The following is a 23,646-nucleotide window of genomic DNA, read 5'->3' on the forward strand; positions in this document are numbered from 1 at the left end:
GGGTCCCTCAGTGCGAAGCAAACCTGCCTCCATGGGTAAGATGCGAAAAAAATCCGCATCTCATCCCAGTCTGCCGACCTGTAGTGCCAAACACGACGTCTACCCGTGGAACGTGGTGGAATCGGACTCATGAGAGGCACCTCGCTCCGCACCAGAAGTGATCCGACGATCCAAGCGGAGCTTCGACGGAAATCACATATGGGTGGTCAGCAGAAGGTCCAACAGTGAAATGAATGGTCCAACACATCAGGTATTCGCGTAGGCGAGGAAACAAGCTGCGTCAGACCATAAGCCAAAGCAAAGTCATGAACAGATCTTCCCGCATAGTCGGTTGTACGTGAACCAAGCCATTCGGTATGGTGGGCATTAAAATCGCCAAGAATCACGACTTCAGCGGAAGGAATCTGTTCGAGCAGGGAATCTGTAGTCATTTGGACGTGCTCAATGAGTTGGTCGGTTTCGATGTTACCGCTGTGGGACCTGTATAGGCATGCATAGACGCGAGGATGGTCATTGCAGTCTACGCGCAGCCATAAAATAGACAGGTCCGCACCTTCAAGAATTCCAAGGCGGCGACAGCAGATATCCTCTCTGACATACGCGCATACACCGGCACGCGAAACAAAACAATGTTCAAGTTTATATACGTCAGGTATGAAGTTTCGTTTGGAGAGGATATCTGTGTCTCCGTTAGAAAGAGCAATGCCGGCCGCGCCGTTTCTAGGTGGTGGTGAACAGCGTTTAAGTTAGAATGCAATCCCCTGATATTGCAGAAGCTCACATCGAGCGAAGGGGATGCCGCAGAAATCCTGCTTCGTTTGCCCTTGGTTCCAAAGAGCGGAATTTTGCCCCCTCCAGAATACGCAGGGCAGCCCGAGCGTGGTTGCTCGAGAGAGGATTCTCCAGCAACATGGTTACTGGTACCTCCCTGGGGTATGTTAATTCCACTGCCATGGTTGCGTGTTGTAAGATAGGGGGACGGGGTTGGGGAAAATTTAGGAATAGGAAAAATGGGATGGGTATGGGATGGGCCTCCGGACTCCCTCACTCATCATACGGAATGTGATCTCAATAAAAGTGCAACCACTTAGCGTCGGTATTCTGTAGCCGGCCCATTCATGCTGCAATACCATATAGGATTACAGCGTGGCTCTACCACAATATTTACAAAAACACTAAAAAAACAGTACTTTTCGTTTAAGTAATTCTTTTTCATGTTAGTTTAAAATCCAATGGGATTTACATAGGGTGTTGATTAATATAACACTTGATAGATTATGTACCACCTCTTCTTTTCCCGTGGATGTCGTAATAGGCGACTAAAGGATGGCAAGGGATGGGCAGCAGCGTTTCTCTTAAAACATCAAAGCCTAACTGCGGTTGCCAATCCGCCTGCCAAGCGTGGCAACTACTGACAAAATTACTGAATAGGGAGTGGCCTATGTCCAGCAGTGGACAGTTAACAGCTGGTATGATATAGTATAGTTATAACTTTACAGCGTGTGTAGTTAAATATACATGTAAAGATTCATTCAATAATAGTTTCAAAGTTGTTATTGTTGTTAAAATATTTATTGTACATAATCTATATTGGGCATATTAAATGATTTAATATACAATGGCGGACTTATCCCATAAAGGGATCTCTTACAGTCAACCTTTGAGAAGTCAAACTACAGACTGTTCAAGGATAAAAACCGTACCGTTAAACTCAATAATATCTAATTAAAATTGAATATATAATATAATAAAAATATATAATACATAAATAATAAAATAACAACAGTTTTACGTATTAAAAAGTACAAAAAGCATGTTTCTGTTTTTATGACATAAATATAGTATATTTATTTAATAAAAATAAGTACACAAACATAATACAACGGCACATATAGTAACATAGTATTAAATTTTGGAAAAAAAGAAAGAAATGAAGAAGGAAAAATATTGATTTAGTGCTTAATTTTACACTTAATTATGAAAATATTTACACGAAAATGGTGTCACTCAGCTATATGCCACGTTCTTTTGAACATGACTGATTCATTTTGGTGTTCAAAGGGGTTTTCTACAATTACATTATATGGGTCAGTGTTTATAAATATTATGAAAATCGATGCTCGAACAGGTTCTTTCGAATTAGAGTTCACTCCGAAACTTCCTTAAGTGCACCTACAAAATATTTTAACTAGTTATCAAAATTCTTTACGATCAAATTGAGATAGCGTAAAATGAGGATGTAGACGAAAATTGAGGTGAAAGCTTTCTATACACATTGACGTATAAGGCTTTATTTTCCTAACACTCTCAAAGCCCATTTTCGTACGTTGATGGAAAATAACATCAAGGTTAAGCAGGTATGGCGTGCTTGGTAATTGAATGGTTGGCATCTAATGATATAGATCAGAACCTCTGTTGTATGGGTAAACAGTAACATTAACGATTATATAACAAATTTTTGAAGCACATACATAAAAAATATGAAAATTGCAAGTATTTTAAATCACTCAATTGTTGTGATGATTTGGTTTTCATTTGACTTTGGATTTTTGAATTTGGAATCTCTATAGATATAATTACTAGTTATTTCTCGGTTTGCTCAATGGTTGCCTGGTAGAGAACAATGCTCGGTGCCAAATCCACCAAATGTACATAGAATTTTACTGGGCATTAAAGTAATATATAAATAAATATAAACAATTAATTTGAGTTTAAATATGATGTTCTAGATAAAATAATAAATAAACGAAACAATTGTTTGTCTGTTTTGTTGTATTTGGTGTTACAGTAATGATGTGTACCTAATTTATTTTTAACTAATTTGGATTATCAATCCTAGAATAAAGATTTAGAGGTACACGTACATGGAGAAAAGTTTCAAATGTTTAAGATTCGTTTTAAAGACGTTTTGATTTTGGTTTTGTTTTTATAAATTTTGCTACACATTTGAGTATTGAGTTTAAAAAAATTGCTATTTTTATTATTAATTTTAAGATCATCAACATTATATTTGCCATTAACATTATACTGTCCATTGTTGAATATAGGTCTCTCCCTATTGGGGGGTTTGCCAGTAATTGTGACGCTTGGCAGAGGAGTTGGCAACCGCAGTTAGGCTTTGGTGATACTTTAAGGTACTTTACTTTAAAACGCTGCTGTCCATCTTTTGACCTAACGGTCCTCTTCTTTTAGTCTCTTTATCCACGGAAAAGGCAGAGGTGACCCAATTTATGCCGGGACTATACGGCACGGCTTATTTTTAAGACATTTCTTCCATTTTATATTTATTTTTTTCTAAAATTTCGGGCCTATTTATTTTATTTTTTGTACAAAAGTCGTTTGCTTGGGTACCTCTCTCGCATTTGTATTTCAACCGTGAAGGAGTTGTGTTTGCATGGCTGTGTTTCGGTTTGAAGGGGTTATTTGGTACAGAGGAATAACATTTGTGTACTCAGGAATGACAACGCATGGGGGGTATCATGAACGAAACAGTATACTCTGTTATGTCCATGGTACTGCTCATGTCTATAGGCGACGGTTACCATTTTCCACCAGGTGGGCCGTCAGCTTGTTTGTCCTTCTAAGTTGTATAAAAAAATTTTGATTTCTTCTAAAATTTCCGGATTTAGTTGCCAATCAAAAACATACCTACAGATTTTCATATTACCATGTACAAACATTTATTGCCTGTTAGTTCTTAACTGGATTAAGATGTTTAGATTTAGGTTTCTATTGTTTCCTTTTGTTACAAAAGAAACATGCCCGTAATTGTTTCGTGTTACTGCTTCGGTAATCAGGTCTAAGAAGTCGGAACTTTGTCGTGATGTGACGATCCAAGATAATGCGATTCATTATGTTGGCATTACAATACGTGTTTGATTTGGAGACTTTACGCTCAGATCGCCGAATACAAATATTTGAAGATGTGGGAGTATTTGTTTTCCATGCAACGGCAGGATTTCGATAAATAGATGATATTTCGGCGCCATGTTCGCATCGAAATTTAAGGGTAACAGGATATCTTGATGGAGAAAGTTACTCTAAACTTAAGGTTTATATAGGTTTAGGAGTTAGGACTACATTTACATTTCAAAAAGTATTTTTTTTAATATATACTAAATGCTAATTTAATATGATTGATATATGTAACCCATATTTTTCTTGTCTATATGAAATAAAAACAATTATATTATTAAATGATATTATGATAAAAATTACAGAAGATTTTTTTAATTATTTTAGGCTAGATTTACATTACGATTAGGATGGATTTACACTTTATAGTGTAAATCTTTATTGTCAATCTCGATTCATTCTCGATTCGATATCAGTCTTGTAAAGTCAGATTTAAAATTCCAGTTTTAGTTTATTCTCGATCTGATCTCGGTCAGTTACCAGCCTTATCAGTGGCAAGTAGAAACACTTCGAGAGATGGCACCATATTGGGCTGTAGTGTGAATACATAATGTATGTGTACATACATTGTTTATAACGTCATGATATTTTACTAGACCGACATCGGACCCGGAAAGGAACGAGAGCAGAATTATATGTAGTTTGAATTCGGCATTAATGATTTATTCAATCTTGCCGATGTTTCAAACCTTTTGAATGAGTTAAGGTCACGACGTAACGGTTGATATTTGGGTATAAATTAAAGGCAAGGGAACTTAATGATAGAAGGATTGCCAGCAGTGTCCTTTTTAAAACATCACTAAAAACTTAATTTTGGTTTTCAATCTGCCTGCCAAACGTGGCAACTGCTGCGAAAACTCCTCTTATGGAGAAGACTTATGTTCAGCAGTGGAAAGCTAACGGCTGACATGATAAAGGCAAACATTTCTGTTTATCCTCTTTCTTGGTCGACGAAAATCTTAAATTGTGCGAGTTTGATATGGAAGGTCATCTTACCTCAAGAGTTTGACGTCCCAAAGCGCTAGCACCTCAGGGGGGCGAGAAGCACACAATGCCAATCTTGGGCCGCACGCGTGGAGTCTCACAGGCCCCGGGCGGATGTTCGCTGATGTGGGAGATGATATAATGACTGCTGCGAACTCTTTGCTACTCCCGAGGTTGTATTGCACCTGAGGGATAATTAAATATGAGTAAAATTGTTTAAAAAAAAATGCATAATGTTTAAGTTACGACTGTACTTGGACCCTAATAAAACGAGATAAGGAGCAGTGTCTGCACTGACACTCGATTCATTTTACGTACCTTATTTAGGCCCTAGCGTGAACATATACTATTATACAACTAAATTTAATAATGTAAAGTGATGCTTTGTTTTACTGCAACTATATTTAGACAGGGTAATATTAGTATCGTGATTAGATTACTTTACTTCCACAAGGGAAGTTCCTCTAAAGTCGAGTAACTCCAGTTTTCGAGCATCAAATCCCGTTATGTCCCACCTCGTTTAAAATTAAGGGTCCCTCAGGGTGAGATGTGGGCCCAGTACTGAGATAATGACAACCATTATAATAAATTCCGGTTTTTCCTTATGTTTCAACGTCTTGGATCTAAGATTTTGTTAAGTAATACATATATGATATATATATATATATATATATATATATAATACTGAATAAACTTTTAAATGAAATGATGTTTGATAGACACATTAAATTTAAAATATTTAAATGCACAGATTTCAGAGGAACTCCCTCACAGATGATCAGGCTTAGGAAATCCTCGCCGAGGTTTTCACATGGGATTACAATCACATGAGATTCTTAAATAAAAAATCAGACGATTTTTACCAGAGGGAGACTGTACAAAAGTCGTTTGCTTAGGCACCTCTGTCCCATTCGTGTTCCTACCGTGAAGCAATTGTGTTTGCATGGCTGTATTTCGGTTTGAAGGGTGGGATATGGCAGTTAATTTACAGGGTACAGAGGAATAACACATGAGTCCTCAGGAATGACAACGCATGGGGGGCATCATGGGCGAAACAGTATACTCTGTTGGTCCATGGTATTGCTCATGTCTACAGGTGATGGTTACCACTTTCCATCAGGTGACCCGTCAGCTTGTTTGCCAGTTTAATAAAAGCTTTTTATAGGATGGTAAAATGCAAGCAATGTGGTATTGCTGGTATCTATAGATACGATAACATAATTTTAAAGGCTTCTTCATTTGACATACTGTCTGTTTGTTTGTATATTTGTTCCAGAATCATGCAAATACTATTATTACAGCTACAGTTGAGTTCCTGAAGGTCCAGTTAAAAATCTGGTGTATAATATATCTAGATTATGCCATCTAGAAGTGGTTTGTGTCATGAGTTTTTTTACTTATGAAATCCATGCGTACAAAGTAGAGGGCAAAAAGCTAGTATTAAATAAACATATTATATTTTGGTATATTGCAATTTTAGCAATTAATGAATGAAAACTCTTTATCGTTTAAATATACAGATTATAAAAAAAAAAATTATAAATTATTTACATAAAAGCAAGATAAAGAGGCAACAGTGGGTGGCGTTATCGCTAATCGGTCTCTTCCAAGCAACCTTAAAGTGGAGAGGAATTGTGTAAGGTTAAGGCGTAACAGAAAAATAATAAGCGACCTTTTAACTAGGCAAATTGCCACTCACCTTAACTTTCCATTGTATCAAAATTTCTCTAGTATCAAACGCTAAAACTGGAATGACATCTTCGCACAGTAAGGCGAGCGTGTTCGATTCCTTGTCAAGTGTGAACCCCGACTCGAAGCCCAAGTATTGCTGTAACGAGAGCGACGCCTTCGTCTGCCCATTCTTCTGTCTCTCCTTCAGGTCCTTGTAGAGTTGAATGTGGACGCAATCTGTGGACAAAATAACGATATTGTTAGGACAAGTTTTATTTGATGCAACATAGGCCATCTGATAGATTGTGGTAAACGTCATCTATAGATACAAAAAGCACGATGTGTAATATTATATACTTTGTGGTATTTATGGTATGATCACTATCATCCAAAAATATTATAGCTATATTTCATCCTTCAAACAGAAACATAGCCAATGTTGATGAAAGAAAGATGGGATAAAACAAAGTACAACTGTTAAAGCAGTAGAAACGTGATTGGAGCATATGCAAAATTGTTACGTGTATGTAAACAAGCAAATCTATGTGCTATTTGGTATGTTTGTCATTTTGATTTTTATGGTGAAAATAAACAGATTTAAAAAAAAATAGAGAACTAATACTGAAAGTCGGAGAAATAAATTTGCTAGGATTTAATATGATCAGTACCGCATCTAATTATTATCTGGTCGGGACGACATGGATTTTATTTAAATCTTTAAATCAAATTAATACATAAAACTATTCCACAGCAGTATTTTAAAGCATCGAATTTTATTCAAATCTGTTAAGTCGTTATTCATATTTGAGTAACAAATATTTAAGCATCCAAACTCCTAAACATCCAAGCATTTTGAAAAACTTTCAGTTTTATACTTAATATTAGATAATATACTAATAATACCAATGTAAGAGTAATGCCAAATTGAATATTTTAAGATTTTTAATCTTAAAAATCCGGAATTTGTGACTTGAAAGAAAGAAGCTCATAAACTATAAATTTTGCATAAAACGTTAAATGGATTGGAACAAAGTAAAAACGTCAGTGAAAACACATAGAGGCATTTAGCTGGATCTTCAAAGACTATCTAAGATTTAGAGTCATTCGTTTGAGCAAAACAGCGCATAAAATTAAGTGGAATAATAAAAAAGGGTGGTACAGTTAATGGCTTTTCATAATTACAAGGAACAAGACGCGATCTCTGAGGCCCGAGTAGAATACATTTACTAATTACAAGAGCACAGCGACAAGCCATAATTGGTTCTATGTCTATTGGAATAAAATCGAAATTACAATAGAACAGTGAACTGTGAATGACATTCCGTATTTCACCTATTATCTCATGAGCTTCAATGAAACGGGAGATAATTGAATTTGAACTCTCATGAATGGAATGTAAGTTTGAAAATCAATTGTTTGCTATCACAAAAGGCACATGACAGATTCCACTACATCAAAATCGAGTGTTCCATTTTCAAATTAATTCGGAACCGTTTTCTAATTGGTGCGACGTGACTCGGCTGTGTTCGAATCTAATCAGTGAATGTTTGAATTTGGAATCTAATTTGTATTTAGAACCTTTGTGATCGTTCCCGCCATTGTGCGTTGTTAAAAACGAATTAACATACATGTGAACTTGCTAGTTTTGTAACAAAAGTAAAACGAGAATTAGTATTATTTTGAGAAATAGGCTGGAGTTTTGCAATTATTGCATGCAATGCAGATGTAGACAATAAATTAATCAAGATTATGATACGGGACAATATGAAAAGGTGAAATATACGTGCGAACGGCAACGAAAAATAGAGAAAAAATAAATTTAAAACCAGTATGGGGGACACTTCAATTTGTGTTTGTATGTGGTATGATCGTTTAGTTTAGTAATTATATTTATTTATTGTATTCATATTAGAATAATAGTATTTCGAGATGTTTTTCTTTCTCATTTAATATCTTTTTTTTAATATGCATTAATCTTAACACTAACATTATTTATATTGTAGTAGTATAAGGAAATATTTGTATTTTCGTATGTTTGTAATGAATTAACTCAAAAATTACTCAACCGATTTCGAAAATTCCTACATCATTAGAATGCTACATTATTCCTTACTCGCCGTGTGTGTTCGGGCCACCCCTTCCTTTCCACCTGCTAATATTGTTGTTCCTTACTGTGAGTTGACTGGGAGAGAACTCTTTCAGAGTTACGCCCGCCTTTGAACGTTTGCTTTCAATTGACAGGTTTCTATATGTATTATTATTGTGTACAATAAAAGTCGTGTGATCTCGGCATAGCATAAACCAACCCTTTCTCTCCCGTGGGTGTCGTAAGAGGCGACTAAGAGAGGGCAGAGGAATGGGCAGCAGCGTCCCTCTAAAACATCTCTAAAGTCTGACTGCGGTTGCCAATCAACTTTCCATCAGGTGGGCCGTCAGTTTGTTTGCCATTCTAAATTGCATAGAAAAAAAATCAACAGGATGGTTTCCAGGAGGATCTTATGGAGATCGACCTGATATATTATACGGGTATATTGCTAGCAATGGAACTGGGCAGCCCGCATTACTAACAATCCCTTCCCCTCCAGTAATCCCGGGTTCATGCTCATCTCAGAAACTGCTCAACAGATTTTAATGAAACTTTACAAACTTTCAGACAAACAATACGTTTGCTATCTGCCATAGACTTTATTCGGGTCAACCAACGATCCCGGGGGGAAAGGGATTGTTAGTAATGGGGTTAAATAATCCCATTACTAGCAATATACCCTGTCATGTCGACCTCCACGTGGTTCCCCCTGGAAACCATCGTGGCTAATTCTAGTCGATTCGTCAGTATGGGCTGACTGACCTGCTTTCATCTTCATCAGTCATCTATCACTGGTGCCCCGCCAGCGTATATCGTTAGCGCAGGCGGGGTTATTATTTCATTATCACCCATTTAAAAAAAAAAAAAAAAACTAACGATCCCAGTCACGCGCGGTGTCGCGGCTAGAGACTAGTATGCTTTTTGCCCTATTAGGTCGTTGCCATTGCTTTAAAAGGCGATCAATTGACATACGCGTCACAGTTTACACACGCATTACCATGTTTAAAATCATCGTACGTCGTGACTGATCAATATAACATATTTTAAGTGTCATCAATCAATGCTATTTGATCTGGAGTTTTGTAATTTTTAATTTTATAACGTGGAAAATGGTCATTTTATTTCTGTTAATATTATTTTATTTGTTTATTTATTTAAGGTACACCAACAGCATATTGCATTATAACATATAAGTATAACAAACATTAAATATAATACAATATTAATGCACATCCCTATTATAAGTATTCACAGCATTCACTTTAACATAATTATACAGTGCGAGAAAATGAAGTAAATAAAAAAAAAATAAACATGTAACCCAACTTGTGAGCAATATCAGAAAATACGATTATGAGTGAAATGACCTAGCAATCCGAGCCGGCTTCGCAAGAGTAGTCAGAATTTTCGAAAATCAATACGTACAATAAAAAAGTTGCAGCCAATTCGATTGATCAGTTATTTTATACCATTTTAAATGTGATTCTTTGATATATATATATATATATATATATATATATATATATATATATATATATATATATATATATATATATATATATATATATATTTATTTATTTATTTATTAACCGATTGAAATAAAACAAAAACTAACGCAACGCATTAGTGAAAACAGCATTCAAATCGGTTAAGCCGTGTCTGAGATTAGCGTGTACAAATGTACAGACAAACCGACAAAAATTCAAAAAAATCATTGTTTTGTATTCTATTGCGTTCATAAAGCCCCCTCCTCCCTCCATAATAGTTTTTCTCATATATCTTCTATGTACAGACAGGGATCAGTTACAGTTTTATTATATTCAATACATATATATATATATATAAGTTTGTAACAATGGATGGATATTTGTTACTCTTTCATGCAAAAATTACTGATAGGATTTGTATAAAATTTGGTACACTGGTAGGTCATATCTAAGTTAGCAAATAAGATTTATATATTGATTCACATCAAAGTAAATATATCAAACATGTAGTAGAATAAAGTCGATATTTTCACTTCATCATTATCTATAAAGGTTCTTTTGTACTTTATTGGTACGGAACCCTAAAAATCCATATAAAGTTGGGATAGTAGTAATAGTTACCCTAATAACGTGGGGGAAAGGGATTGTTAATAATGATCTTTAACAGCCTCATTACTAGCAAATACCCCATTAGGTCGACCTCCACGCGGTTCCTCCTTGAAACCATGGTTAATTCTAGTGGAATTCGTACGAAACGTTGCTCTCATTGTAATCTCTCACTTTCATTATACCGAATACAATATTTCATTTGATAAAACACTAATAAGTTTCGTAGAGGATATATATTTCGGATCAAATATAAGCGAAGGAGACTTTGATATTTATGACTGTATGTGTTTATGTATAGTTGTTTTTTTATTAGTTTGAAGGGTGGGTAATGGCGTGAATTTACAGGGTACAGAGGAATAACACCTGAGTCTTTAGGAAAAATGGGGAGTATCATGTAATTAAATTATTTATGTCCATTATATATATATATATATATATATATATATATATATATATATATATATATATATATATATATATATGAGTTCATTCTACTTACAGATTTATTAATATCCTACATCAAAGTAAATATATCAAACATGTTAGAATAAGTCGCTACAGTAAGCATACAACGGGAGTACCATCTCAATGGGGCTTTGCGAAAAGTACCCTTTACGTTTAAAGAGTAGAAGTAGAACACTTTATAATGTACTTTTCGATTTATTTGCAAATAAAACGTTACATATTGTAATGTTTCCTTACATTTCGAATACAATATTTCATTTGATACGACACGAGTTTCGCGGATATATATTTCGGATCATTAGAAGGAATTGATATTTATGACTGTATGTATGTATGTATATTTTTTTTTATTATGCCATAAATTCCGAGCTCTTGCACGACCGTGCAAAAAGAGGGAGTAATGTAATTAAATTATTTTGACATTTTTATATATATAATAGAAAATGCCATAGGTATAGAATAGGCCACCCCTTTTTCTACCGTGGGTGTTGCAAGAACCGACTAAGGGAGGGCGCGAGATGAGCAAAAGCGTCCCTCTTAAAACATCTCTGAAGCTTGACTGCGGTTGCTAACCACCTGCCAAGCGTGGCAACTACTGGCAATACCCTCTAAGTGGGAGGCTTGTGTTCAGCAGTGGACAGTTAAAGGCTGATATGATGATGATGATATAATTTCTTAATGTATTAAGCGTAAATATTTTTTATTTTAATGTAATAACTACCGATTTAACTTACGCGTAATTAGAAAGAGACAGCTCGACTAGTTACGGGATCTGTTCGTGATTCTTAATAATGAGCGACTGTGACTGAAATCTGACTGATGTAATAAAGTTATAACTAGACGACGACTGTACATGGGAGGTATTAAAAAAATATGAGAGTCTTAATAAGACTAACAGATGTCGAAACAAAAATTTTTAGAAATTTTGTCTATTTGGTTGCCTGTCATGCAAAAATTTCTTTATCAAATTTAACGCGGTTTTTACAGTTATATTCCTAAAGGTCTAACTTAAAATTCGGTGTACATTTTGTTTTGTTACATTATATAGAAGTGCTATATTTAATTGCTTTTCCTATTTCTGTAATTGTTATGTACAAAGAAGAGGGCAGACAGAAATTCCAAAAATAATTTCTTTACCAAATATCACGACAATAACTTTCAGGGAGTTAACAAATTAATTTTTCACGTTTATAATATCAGTAAAGATATATAAACATACGAATCTTTTTGTTAAAATTTATACATCAATATTTTAGTACCCTGTATTGTCGCAATATAACACCCTATATATTAAATAATTCATGTACCTTCAGTTTTGTCAAAAACGACCTAAAAGGTATATCTCGTATAACACAATAAAATCCCCTACGCCTGTGTCAATTTCCCTAAATCTCTTGCTGACATTGCACCAAAGGTCCCTCGGCAAACAGAGAATACACGACGGAATATTGCGCGTATGAACGCATCACCAGGAACAGGTAATACTCGTGAGTGTTTGGGATTTTGTTACGATTTTCCGGGGGTTTAAAGGATTTTTTGACGATAATATTAAAAATGACCAAAATACCTGTGCTGTTATGTTATATGTTAGAATGCGTATGCGAGCAATATTTGGTGACACTTGGTAGTTTGGACTAAACTGGTATTTCTTTTTTTATTTTTACCTCATCACGTATCAACTCTATCGTATCCAGAGCTAAATTCACCAATATACTTACTCATTTATCACAATTACAAAATTTATTCAGTATATGCCGCCAAAACAGCGAAATTCTTGAATCTAACCGAAGTATCGATCTTTCACTCAATACTGTCTCAGTTCCGGAAACAACTGAATGTCCATTTATTCAAGCTGATATCTGTAGATGATCTGTTATTAAGTAATAAGTAAATTCATTAAATTTTCTTTCTTTTTTATTGATAATAACTATTATTGTTGATATAACAACAATTTTATATTAGTTAGGATTGTTGTCTAGTACATGTTTGCGCTCCATAAATCTTTATTAGCTACTAGGCATAAATATTTTTGGATTGCTATCTCGATCTATACTTTTGCATGTTACAACAATAATGTTTAAATTGTGACTTATTTTGTATGGTAATAAATGTATTAAATGTGCAATGGCCATATTAAGTCAAGATAGTGAGGTTAATTTTTTTTTATACAACTTAGAATGGCAAACAAGCTGACGGCCCACCTGATGGAAAGTGGTAACCGTCGCCTATAGACATGAGCTGTAGTCCTATCATGGACATAACAGAGTATACTGTTTCGCCCATTTTCATTGTGGTGATCAAAATTATTTGTTTCATTAATAATTATTAAAATATATTAAGTTTAAGTTCTTTTGCAAATAATTCAATAACGTTTGTATAAGTAAGTAAGTAAGTATGTTGAAGAAATATTGAATTGAAGTAGCGTTATTTTGACGAAAGGGCTGATTGTATTTCGTCCGAAGCTCGTTATATCTAAATGTAATGTAGGTGTTACAAAGGATCGTCAATATAAACGAGCGAAAGAGTCTTTTCTCTTATGTTTGACTTGTGTGTGCCATTTTATTACAAAATTGTATTACGGTGACCGTTTGTACGCATGTGAGCTTATTTCCTATATGAAAAATTCAGTGTTTTTTTTTTTTTACATCATCTGTATAGAATATGTATATGGTGAAAATTTTTGGTTTATTCCATCTTAATGTCAATAGAATTTCAAAGTAGTGTCTAGTTTCAATCAATTTAAAAAAAATCACATATTTGTACACGTTATTGAACTCGGTATATATATATATATATATATATATATATGTATATATCCAATATTATTGCAATAAAATGTTATAAATTATCTTTAAACTTTACGAAAATATAAATAGATTTAACAAATTATAAAAAATATATATAAAAATATTATAATCTCTGGGAACCGGGATCGTAATTCTTCTGGTCTTTGTTAACTTTTTTTTTTATGAGTGACACGCAAACTTTTTACGGACCCTTGGGTCTTAAAAATTTTTCATATAAATTTGTAACCAACGATAAGAGACAACTTGTTGTGTAAAGAGGTAAATTTTAGTGATTATTTTATTAAAATTAATAAAGTGTACGGGACATTTTTTTTTATAAATTTGAAGTATTAATAACTTATGGATACACTGTGTTATTTAAATAGATTACTATGTAAAAAGTATTTCTCTTCCTTCATAGTGGATGTCGTCAAAGGCGAATAAGAGAACTTAATGATCAAATGATAGGCAGCAGCGTCTTATTTCTTTGGTGATGTTACCAAAGCCTAAATGCGGTTGCGAACCCGGCTGCTAAGTGTGGCAACTGTTAACAAAACTCTCCAATAGAGTGAGCCCATGTTTAGCAGTGGACAGTTAACAGTTTTATTTTTATTTGTTTATTTTAATATTACATTATACAATATGACTCTATACATAGATAATTTCTATAACAATAAGTGTAGTTGGGTTCTAGACAAAGACGTCACAATATTTGGATGGTGGAACAATGAAAAGTAATAATGAAATACAAAGACAAAACAAAGCTTGACCTATAACCTTCAGATAGACATGTTATGTAGCAATACGTTCACTTTCGCCAAGCGCAATCGGTAATAATAGCGGTTATTGCACCGGTAGAGGGCATTTCGCCTTATATAGCGTCAATAATGGAAAACAATACATAATCGAAATGATACGTCGTGCGGTTGGTTTCTACTATAAAAGTGTTTTGCAGAAAATTACTTTGTAATTTCGTGTATGATTACTGGATATTTGATTTTTTTTATACAACTTAGAATGGCAAACAAACTGACGGCCCACCTTATAGAAAGTGATAACTGTCGCCTATAGACATGAGTAGTAGTACCATGGACATAACAGAGTATACTGTTTCGCCCATGATACCCCCCATGCGTTGCCAATCCTGAGGACTCAGGTGTTATTCCTTTGTACCCTGTAAATTCACTGCCATATCCAATCCTTCAAACCAAAATACTAATTAGAATTATTTTGTTTAATTTCGTTTAATTTCATTTAGTACGAGTGTGACTGCTGACACTTGAAAATTGACCACTACTGTTACTGTAAGTTCCATAACCCTCCATATTAACCATCAATCTCCAACTGCTATTTTGTTCACGCATGTTTTACGACACGTGTTTCACCTCTACTTAAATAAGTCCAATTAAATATCCAGTCATATGGACTTCAGTAAGATAACTCCTAGCTCAGTAAAATATTTACAAATTAGTACTTATTTTATAATACATAGTTTTAATTTGGCGTCTTTTGTATTAATCTCACTAAGACTAGGTTGAAATTTATATCGTATTTAGGGCCTACTGAAAATCAGTGCCGTAGCTTCAGATTTGAAACTGCGACATATGCTGATTTTTAGGTTCTTTGCACAAACACTGCTACATTCATTTTGTTTTTTATATGTTTATCTTTTTATTCAAAATTTAAAGTAAAATAGTAATGTTTTTTTATATAATTGTATAATCTTCATTATTATGTTGTTTTGTTATATGTAATATGTATGTATAATTTATATTATTTTTCTTAAAGAGCGATTGTATTTAATTAATGATATTATTTAAATGAAAAGTTTGTTTAAGTGTATGTGTAAATAAGTAAATAAAACTAGTTTTTGCCCGCGACATCGTCCTCTTTACCAAGATATGTTTATTAATTGGGATAAAAAGTATAAACCAAATCTCATAGTAATTAGTCAAGCTACTAAAACGTTACGATGCAACAAACAGACAAACGAACAAACAAACTTACTTTCACATTTATAATATTATTAAGAATATAAGATTTAATATTAAATCTGAGATTACCAATATGTATTTTTTTAATGGATGATAATGGAATGGTAACCCCGCCTGCGCTAACGGTATACACTGGCGGGGCACCAGTGAGGGGTGATCGGTGAAAATAAAAAAAAAAAACAGGTCAGTTAGCCCATCGTAATGAATACACCAGAAATTCGATGGTTTCCAGGGGGGGGGGGCACGTGAATTGTTCAGTTTCATTAACAATCAGAATGACTTAAACATCCTTTAACCCGTGATAAAACATATCGATTAATTCAATTCCATTTGGAAGTACATCAGATTTGGATTTAAATAACTATACAATAGCAACTCAATATATGCTAAAATATAAAGCAGACATTGTTATCTATACAAGAAATAGATTTCCGTAATATTTCGATGTTGGCAGCAGGCCAGTACGTTATTAAAAGCATTTAAGCACCAATTTGCAATGAAATTGGTATAGTGGATTAGGTCCACACAAGAATTTACATCAAAATCATTGCATTTCCATTACCGATATGTATTGTGATCCCAATCTCCACAACAATAAGTTTCAAAATATATTGCCATGTTATCATGATATTTAGGAGACACAGTATAAATGTTATGTATTCATGTAAATTTACATACAATGTACAATTGTCGACAATCCCGATGTAAAACCGTCTTCTATCAAATACATTACATTAAGGCTATTACATAAACGCTGACTTCCACAGGTGGTTCTTTTCAAACCAATTGTGTTTGTATTTCACCATGTAACTCCCATTCTCCCGGTTTTACCCCCCGGGGAGAGTGCGTTTCATATTTTATTTAGGATTCCGCGTACAAGGTATAAAGATTTTTAAAACGACTTCAAAAATAAGTAAGTTCTCAATTCGGTTGTATTTTTTTATAAGTAACACTTTGTCAGTTATTAACCGTTTTGGAAAATTCTTTTTATTTCTGAAAGAAAATACTTGCAGACTGGTTTCATAATTTTTTTTTGTTACAACTTAGAATGACAAACAAGCTGACGGCCCACCTGATGGAAAGTGGTAACCGTCGCCTATAGACATGAGCAGTACTATGGACATAACAGAGTATACTGTTTCGCCCATGGTAACTCCCATGCGTTGTCATTCCTGAGGACTCAGGTGTTATTCCTCTGTGCCCTGTAAATTCACGCCATATCCCACCCTTCAAACCGAAACATAACCATGCAAACACAACTGCTTCATTGTAGAAACACGAATGGGACAGAGGTACCCAAACAATTGACTTTTATACAAAGTCTCCCTCTGGTAACTATCCACTGTTGGACATAAGCCTTCCCCATTAGGGAGTTTTGCAAGTAGTTGCCATGGTTGGCAGGTGTGTTGGCATCACATATCAACTTAGGCGGTTATTACATATAATAATCACAATAATGTGCTAAAAAATCCTCTACAGAACCCTCAGTTCGGAAGTTACACTCGAACTTGCCATTTTATCCTCGTTACACCCCAATTTGTGATCAACAATATCTAGTTTTGGAATGTCCATGAATTTTATCGAATCACGGACCTCTGAAAGTGTTTCGTGTTGATTGAGATCGTTTTTTTTTTTATTTTTTCTATAAAAGGTCCATAATTCAGTTTAGGTATTAATAGTATTGCGAAAAAAAATTGTAAAAAAAACGATTTTTTTAAATTAAAATCGCCGTACCTATTAATAAGATACGTAGATAAATACTCTTTATTGTTTCCTCCGGAAGGTTACAATAGTAAATTTATTATAGATACAAACAATTACATAAAATGATCACAGTGAGAAAACAATGAGCGACCCTATCGCTAAAAGCGATCTCTTCCAGGTAACCTTTGGATGGAGAGGAGTAATTTTAAACAGTTTAATCGGAGGCACGATGAAAATTCTATTATTTTTAAATAATTTAAAATAATTTTAAATAAGCATCAGTTCCTAAGTTATTCCAAGCACACCAAAGTACAATAGCGTATATTTTTTCCATCATAACAGAAGACAGAACATATAAATCTGCATATTGTTATACACACACGTGTTATTTTAATGGCTGATGATGGAATGGTAACCCCGCCTGCGCTAACGGTATACGCTGGTGGAGTACCAGTGAAGGATGATAGGTGAGGCAGGTCAGTTAGCCCACCGTGAAGAATACGCCAGGAATTTAGCACTATGGTTTCCAGGGGGAACCACGTGGAGGTCGACCTGACAGGGTACATTGTTAGTAATGGGATTATTTGACCCCATTATTAACAATCCCTTTCCCCACACACACACACGTGTTAGGCATGTATGAGTCTCATACAAAGGGAAATTATGGCCTTCATGGCCAATAAGTCCTTTATCTTAAAGACCTTTATAAAGGGTGAAATAAAAATTCATTAATTTTAACGAACATTTTAACGAGCATATTCAGAGGGAAACATTTTTAAAAGTGTTTTTATCTTTTCCAAAAAAATAAATAACTAAAGAAATAAATTAGAGCCTCCCATATTAACTAGATAACTAGATGCGTTATGCCTCGTAATAAGGCACCAGGAGATAAAATAAATAAACAAAATAATTCATTTATTAAAAAAAATCATATTGCGAATAGCATTCTGTATTACGCAAATTATTTAAGCAGTCCATAATAAGATCTACTCCCTACAGAGGCAAAGGAGGGCCCTTGAATTACTGCGGCCATTCCCTTGGGCGGAAAGGGATAATTATGGGGCCCCGAAAGGAAAAAGCTCCAGGGAAAAAATCTTTTGAAGGCCCGCTATAATTAACTGTAGTTTTCCCTAAATGTATGGACGCAACAGGGATATTATGTCTTGTGCTCAAAAGAGATTAATATTTGGGCGCCTTAGGTGTAAAAGCAAGATGACAGAGTACTTTATATTGGTTTGAATGTTTATAGAATAAAAAAAAATTTGCTGAAAGACAAATAATTATAATAGAAAATACAGTAATATTATATATAAGAAGTGTCTCGTATTAGGTAAAAGAACTAGTTCAGCTGATGCTAAGTGTCCCAGTGCAATGTGTAGGTACAGCTGCACAGCGTTGGTTTTCAGCCAGTCCCTCTCTTAACAAAATATAACGAAATACATTTCAATTTCAATTTATTTTTATAATTGAACTGTCAAACTTTAAAATCATTGAACTAAATTTCTATTCTAGGTAGTATATTCATTTATTTTAACATCCACTGTATAAGTAGGTAGATATTATATTTATTTATAGTATATGTATTTATGTAATATTTTATTATGTATCTTAATATTTTATTTAACTGTATATTTGTTTATGTACACTAAATATTAATAGTTGTAGCACTTTAGCTGCCCGCTAGCAACATGTTTTCTAACTGCATTGGGTTGACTGGAAGAGATCTCTGTCAGAGATCCACCCTTGCTCACAATATTTATAAATGCATTAACATTGTAATTTACAAGTGCAATAAAGAATATATATACTCTTAATGAGGAGCTTATTTTTTTCTCGTTTTCCTACCCACGGTTCTTTAGAAATATATATATATATATATATATATATATATATATATATATATATATATATATATATATATATATATATATATATATATATATATATATATATATATATATATATATATATATATATATCCATTTATTCAGTAGAATTTTCATTTAAAAGGATGTTTATTATTTAAATATCAATCTGGATATTTTAAGTAAAGATACGTAAAAGTAACAGAAAATATTTTCCAGTAAAAACCTTGTTTCATTTTTAGACTTCATATTGACTGGATAGGCTTAGCCTGGCTGCCTTTTACTTTATCCTGAAACTCAAAGTAAATGCTGGGTTCAATCTAGAAAATGTATATTGACACAAGTCTATCAAAGCGATTGGGTTTCAGGTACACAGAAGAATATATATATAAATTATTGCTTTACAGATAATTATTAACGACCTGGCTTTTTTAAACGACTAGCGGCGGCGGATATTTTTACAACATTTTAAAAAGTGGTTATTGTGACATAACGATAATAGTTGGGCATATAGTATCGCGAAGTTTTTTGTAGTTATTGATATTTTCTTCAATATTGTAGAACATACTTTTGTTCTATCACCAATAGTAATATAATAATTTCAATTTAAACCAATAGTTGAGTTACGTTACTAAAGTTTTAGTAAGGATTCCTAATCTTTTCTAGCAATAAATATATGTTATGTATGTTACTCAGGGTGAATATAGCTTTCTAATGGTGAAAGAATTTTTGAAATCGGCAAAATAGTTTTAGAGTTTATTCATTACAAACTTATACATAAATATACAAATCTTTCCTCTTTATAATATTAGTGTAGATAGCTCGGTGTTTTGAAAATCCAAATGAAAAAAATTGTCGTATTACACTCTCCTGAGTGATCCTGATCCTTACTAATGTTATTAACTAGTTCCCCGCCTCGACATCGCACGAGAGTACATTTTTCACTTTTCCATGGGATTTTTCTATGAGTTTCTTCCATAAAAACCTTCTTCTGACAGTTTTAAACAAGAATCAGACAAATAGGTACAGTCGTTCTAAAGTAATGCGCTTGCAATTTGACATCTAATTTTTATTTATGTTGTAATATAAATTTGAGTGTTTCTGTCACATCTTAGCATCTTGATGGTTCAACCAAACGTCATGAAGTTTGTTATTTAAAGTTTAGTATTAACTATGCAATGTTTCCCTATAAATAGCTCCTAATATATGTACCTCATTTCGTCAATAAGGAATTACCAAGTAAGTCATTAATTTACTACCACAATTCCCTAAATAGGGTTACAAGATTGACTCGAAGTGAAATGGGGTAAGAATGGTAATTTGATAAGTCAATGGCAACGTTACAGCTTGGGTGTTAGGGTTGAGATTTAATTGTTATTAAAAAAATATATATATACCTAAAATATTGTGTTTTTTACAACAATAATATCAAATGATTTAAAAAAAATCTCTCACTTAGATATACATATATTAGTGTTTTTTTTTATACAACTTAGAATGGCAAACAAGCTGACGGCACACTGGATGGAAAGTGGTAACCGTCGCCTATAGACATGAGTAGTACCATGGAAATAACAGAGTATACTGTTTCGCCCATGATACCCCCCATGCGTTGCCTTTCCTGAGGACTCAGGTGTTATTTCTCTGTACCCAGTAAATTTACGCCATATCACACCCTTCAAACCGAAACACAGCCATGCAAACACAACTGCTTCACTGTTGAAACACGAATGGGACAGAGGTACCCAATCAATCAACTTTTGTACAAAGTCTCCCTCTGGTTTATATGTTTGCTGTTTACAGTCATTATGTTTAGGTAGTTTATTTTTGTATTAGTGCCTTTTATTAATATTGTTAAATTTGAGTTTACACATGTTTATGAAACTTAAAAAGAGTCATCATAATCATCATTATCATCATATCAGCCGTTAACTGCCAACTGCTGAACATTGACCGCTCCGCTCCTATTTTGGGGCTTTTGCCAGTTGTTGCCAAACTTGGCATGTTGTAACCGTAATCAGGATCTGGTGTTGTCAATAGTACAGATGAAATTAGAACTGTTCTTTTTTAGCCATGTAGTCCCAGCAAGGAATAGGCTACCCTTTTCTTTCCCGTAGGTATCGTAAAAGGTAACCAAGAGAACTAAATGTTTACCATTTAATAGGATTATTTAGGATGGGTAGCAACGTCTCTCTTAAAACATTTCTAAAAGCCTAATTGCGATTGCCAAACGTAGCAACTACTAGTAAAACTCACCTTTCCTTTCTGGGGAAGGCTTCAGCAGTGGACATTTAACGTCCGATATGATGAAGATATCGTATAGAGTACATATCAAGTATAGAGTGACTTAAAATATTTTGATTCATGTGTCTATAGGAATAAGTGTTTGAACAATAGAAGTCACAAAAGGCATAATCTCTCACCTGCGTATTTATGTATGGCACGGTTCGCCCCAAAGGCTAAATTACGTAAGGGCGATAACTCACTGCCGACGTTACTGCTCGTAAGTAGTGATGTGCCAATTCAGCCTATTTTTGTATTCGAGTATTTTAATATTTTTTTTTTTTTTATGAAACTTAGAATGGCAAACAAGCTGACGGCCCACCTGATGGAAAGTGGTAACCGTCGCCTATAGACATGAGCAGTATCATGGACATAACAGAGTATACTGTTTCGCCCATGATATCCCCCATGCGTTGCCATTCCTAAGGAATGTTTCATATGATAATGAGGAATAATTCAGGTGTTATTCCTCTGTACCCAGTAAATTCACGCCATATCCCAACCTTCAAACCGAAACACAGCCATGCAAACACAACTGCTTCACAGTTGAAACACGAATGGGACAGAGGTACCCAAGCAATCGACTTTTGTACATTCTCTCTCTGGAAGTACTCGTTCGAGTATTACAAATACTGAAATCTTGTATTCGAGTATTGTGTATCTGTATTTTGAGTACTTTACGTACCTGAGTACCCATTATTCGGCTAGTTCCACTTGTCCCTACCAATGTTTCCCCACTGGAAGGGGGGGGGGGTAAGAGTGGAATTTAATCCACCTATCTCCACTGGAAAGGGATGAATGGAAATTCATTTCCACCTATCCTTACCAACCGCTTTTTGTTTACAATTACACTTTTGTACATAAATAAGCAGATAATAACCTCCATGTTTCATAAGAAACTTTTTGTAAAAATAATATTTAAATGTAAAAAGTTTTATTCGAATTTTAGATAGAATATAGTATGGGATATAGTCATTTGTTTAAACAAATATTATTTTTTACTGACAGCGTACATTAAATGTTTTAATTTAATCTGATAGATAGATAGATACTCTTTATTATTTCCTCCAATAGATTACGATAGTAAACTTATTCTAGATATAAACAATTACAAGAAATAATCACAATGAGAAAACAATAGGCGACCTTATCGCTAAAAGCGATCTCTTCCAGGCAACCTTTGGATGGAAAGGAGTAATTTTAAACAGTTTCATTGGAGGCACGATGAAGATCCTATTATTTTTAGTTATTTGCTAGTTGATAGATAGTTGCTTAAATATCAAAATATTAAAAAAAATGTCAGTACTCGAACAAGCCTCACTTGATACATCACTACTGGTGTGTACGACATAATTCGAGTTAGTGCGTAAACGCTAACACGAGGTGCGTTCCATTTAATCGTCGCATATACGCTCTCATTTGCTCCCAATTGTAGTTTATTTTAAAATTTCAATGAACTAGCTTTTACCCGTGACTTCGTCCACGTATATATTCACTGATCGGGATGTCAGTACCTATATACATATATAATATAACAGTCTTTATCAGAGATTCCTAAACTTATTTTGTCTACTGCCCACTTTGAGAATAAATTATTTTTTAGCCCTCCATTTTTTCATCTACTTAAAAACCACTACTTCAAAATCAACAAATCATCTCCCAAGCCTCTACACAACGCCCCCATTTTTTTTCTGGGTCTCTTGCGCTGCAGGCCAAAATGGGGGGCGCCCCTTTAGGCCAGCAGCGCCCATAAGTGGGCGTTATCGCCCACTTTAAGAAGAGCTGGTCTATATCCTT

At 34.1% G+C, this 23,646-nt stretch overlaps 1 protein-coding gene across 4 annotated transcripts in view; it reads right to left on the reverse strand.

Annotated features, from left to right (window-relative positions):
- The window catches only part of LOC113516035 (uncharacterized), a 223,195-nt gene that overhangs the window by 35,969 nt on the left and 163,580 nt on the right, over positions 1-23,646 (reverse strand). For all 4 annotated transcript variants that reach the window (XM_052899169.1, XM_052899170.1, XM_052899168.1 and 1 more), the window contains 2 exons: positions 6,599-6,807; positions 4,912-5,084 (listed from right to left, as the gene is read on the reverse strand). In XM_052899169.1, coding sequence (XP_052755129.1) covers positions 4,912-5,084; positions 6,599-6,807 — 382 coding nt within the window. The remainder of the gene's footprint in view (positions 1-4,911; positions 5,085-6,598; positions 6,808-23,646) is intronic.

This window comes from Galleria mellonella, unplaced genomic scaffold (assembly GCF_026898425.1).
Source record: "Galleria mellonella isolate WM207_F2 unplaced genomic scaffold, CSIRO_AGI_GalMel_v1 utg56, whole genome shotgun sequence".
Taxonomy (NCBI): Eukaryota; Metazoa; Arthropoda; class Insecta; order Lepidoptera; family Pyralidae; genus Galleria; species Galleria mellonella.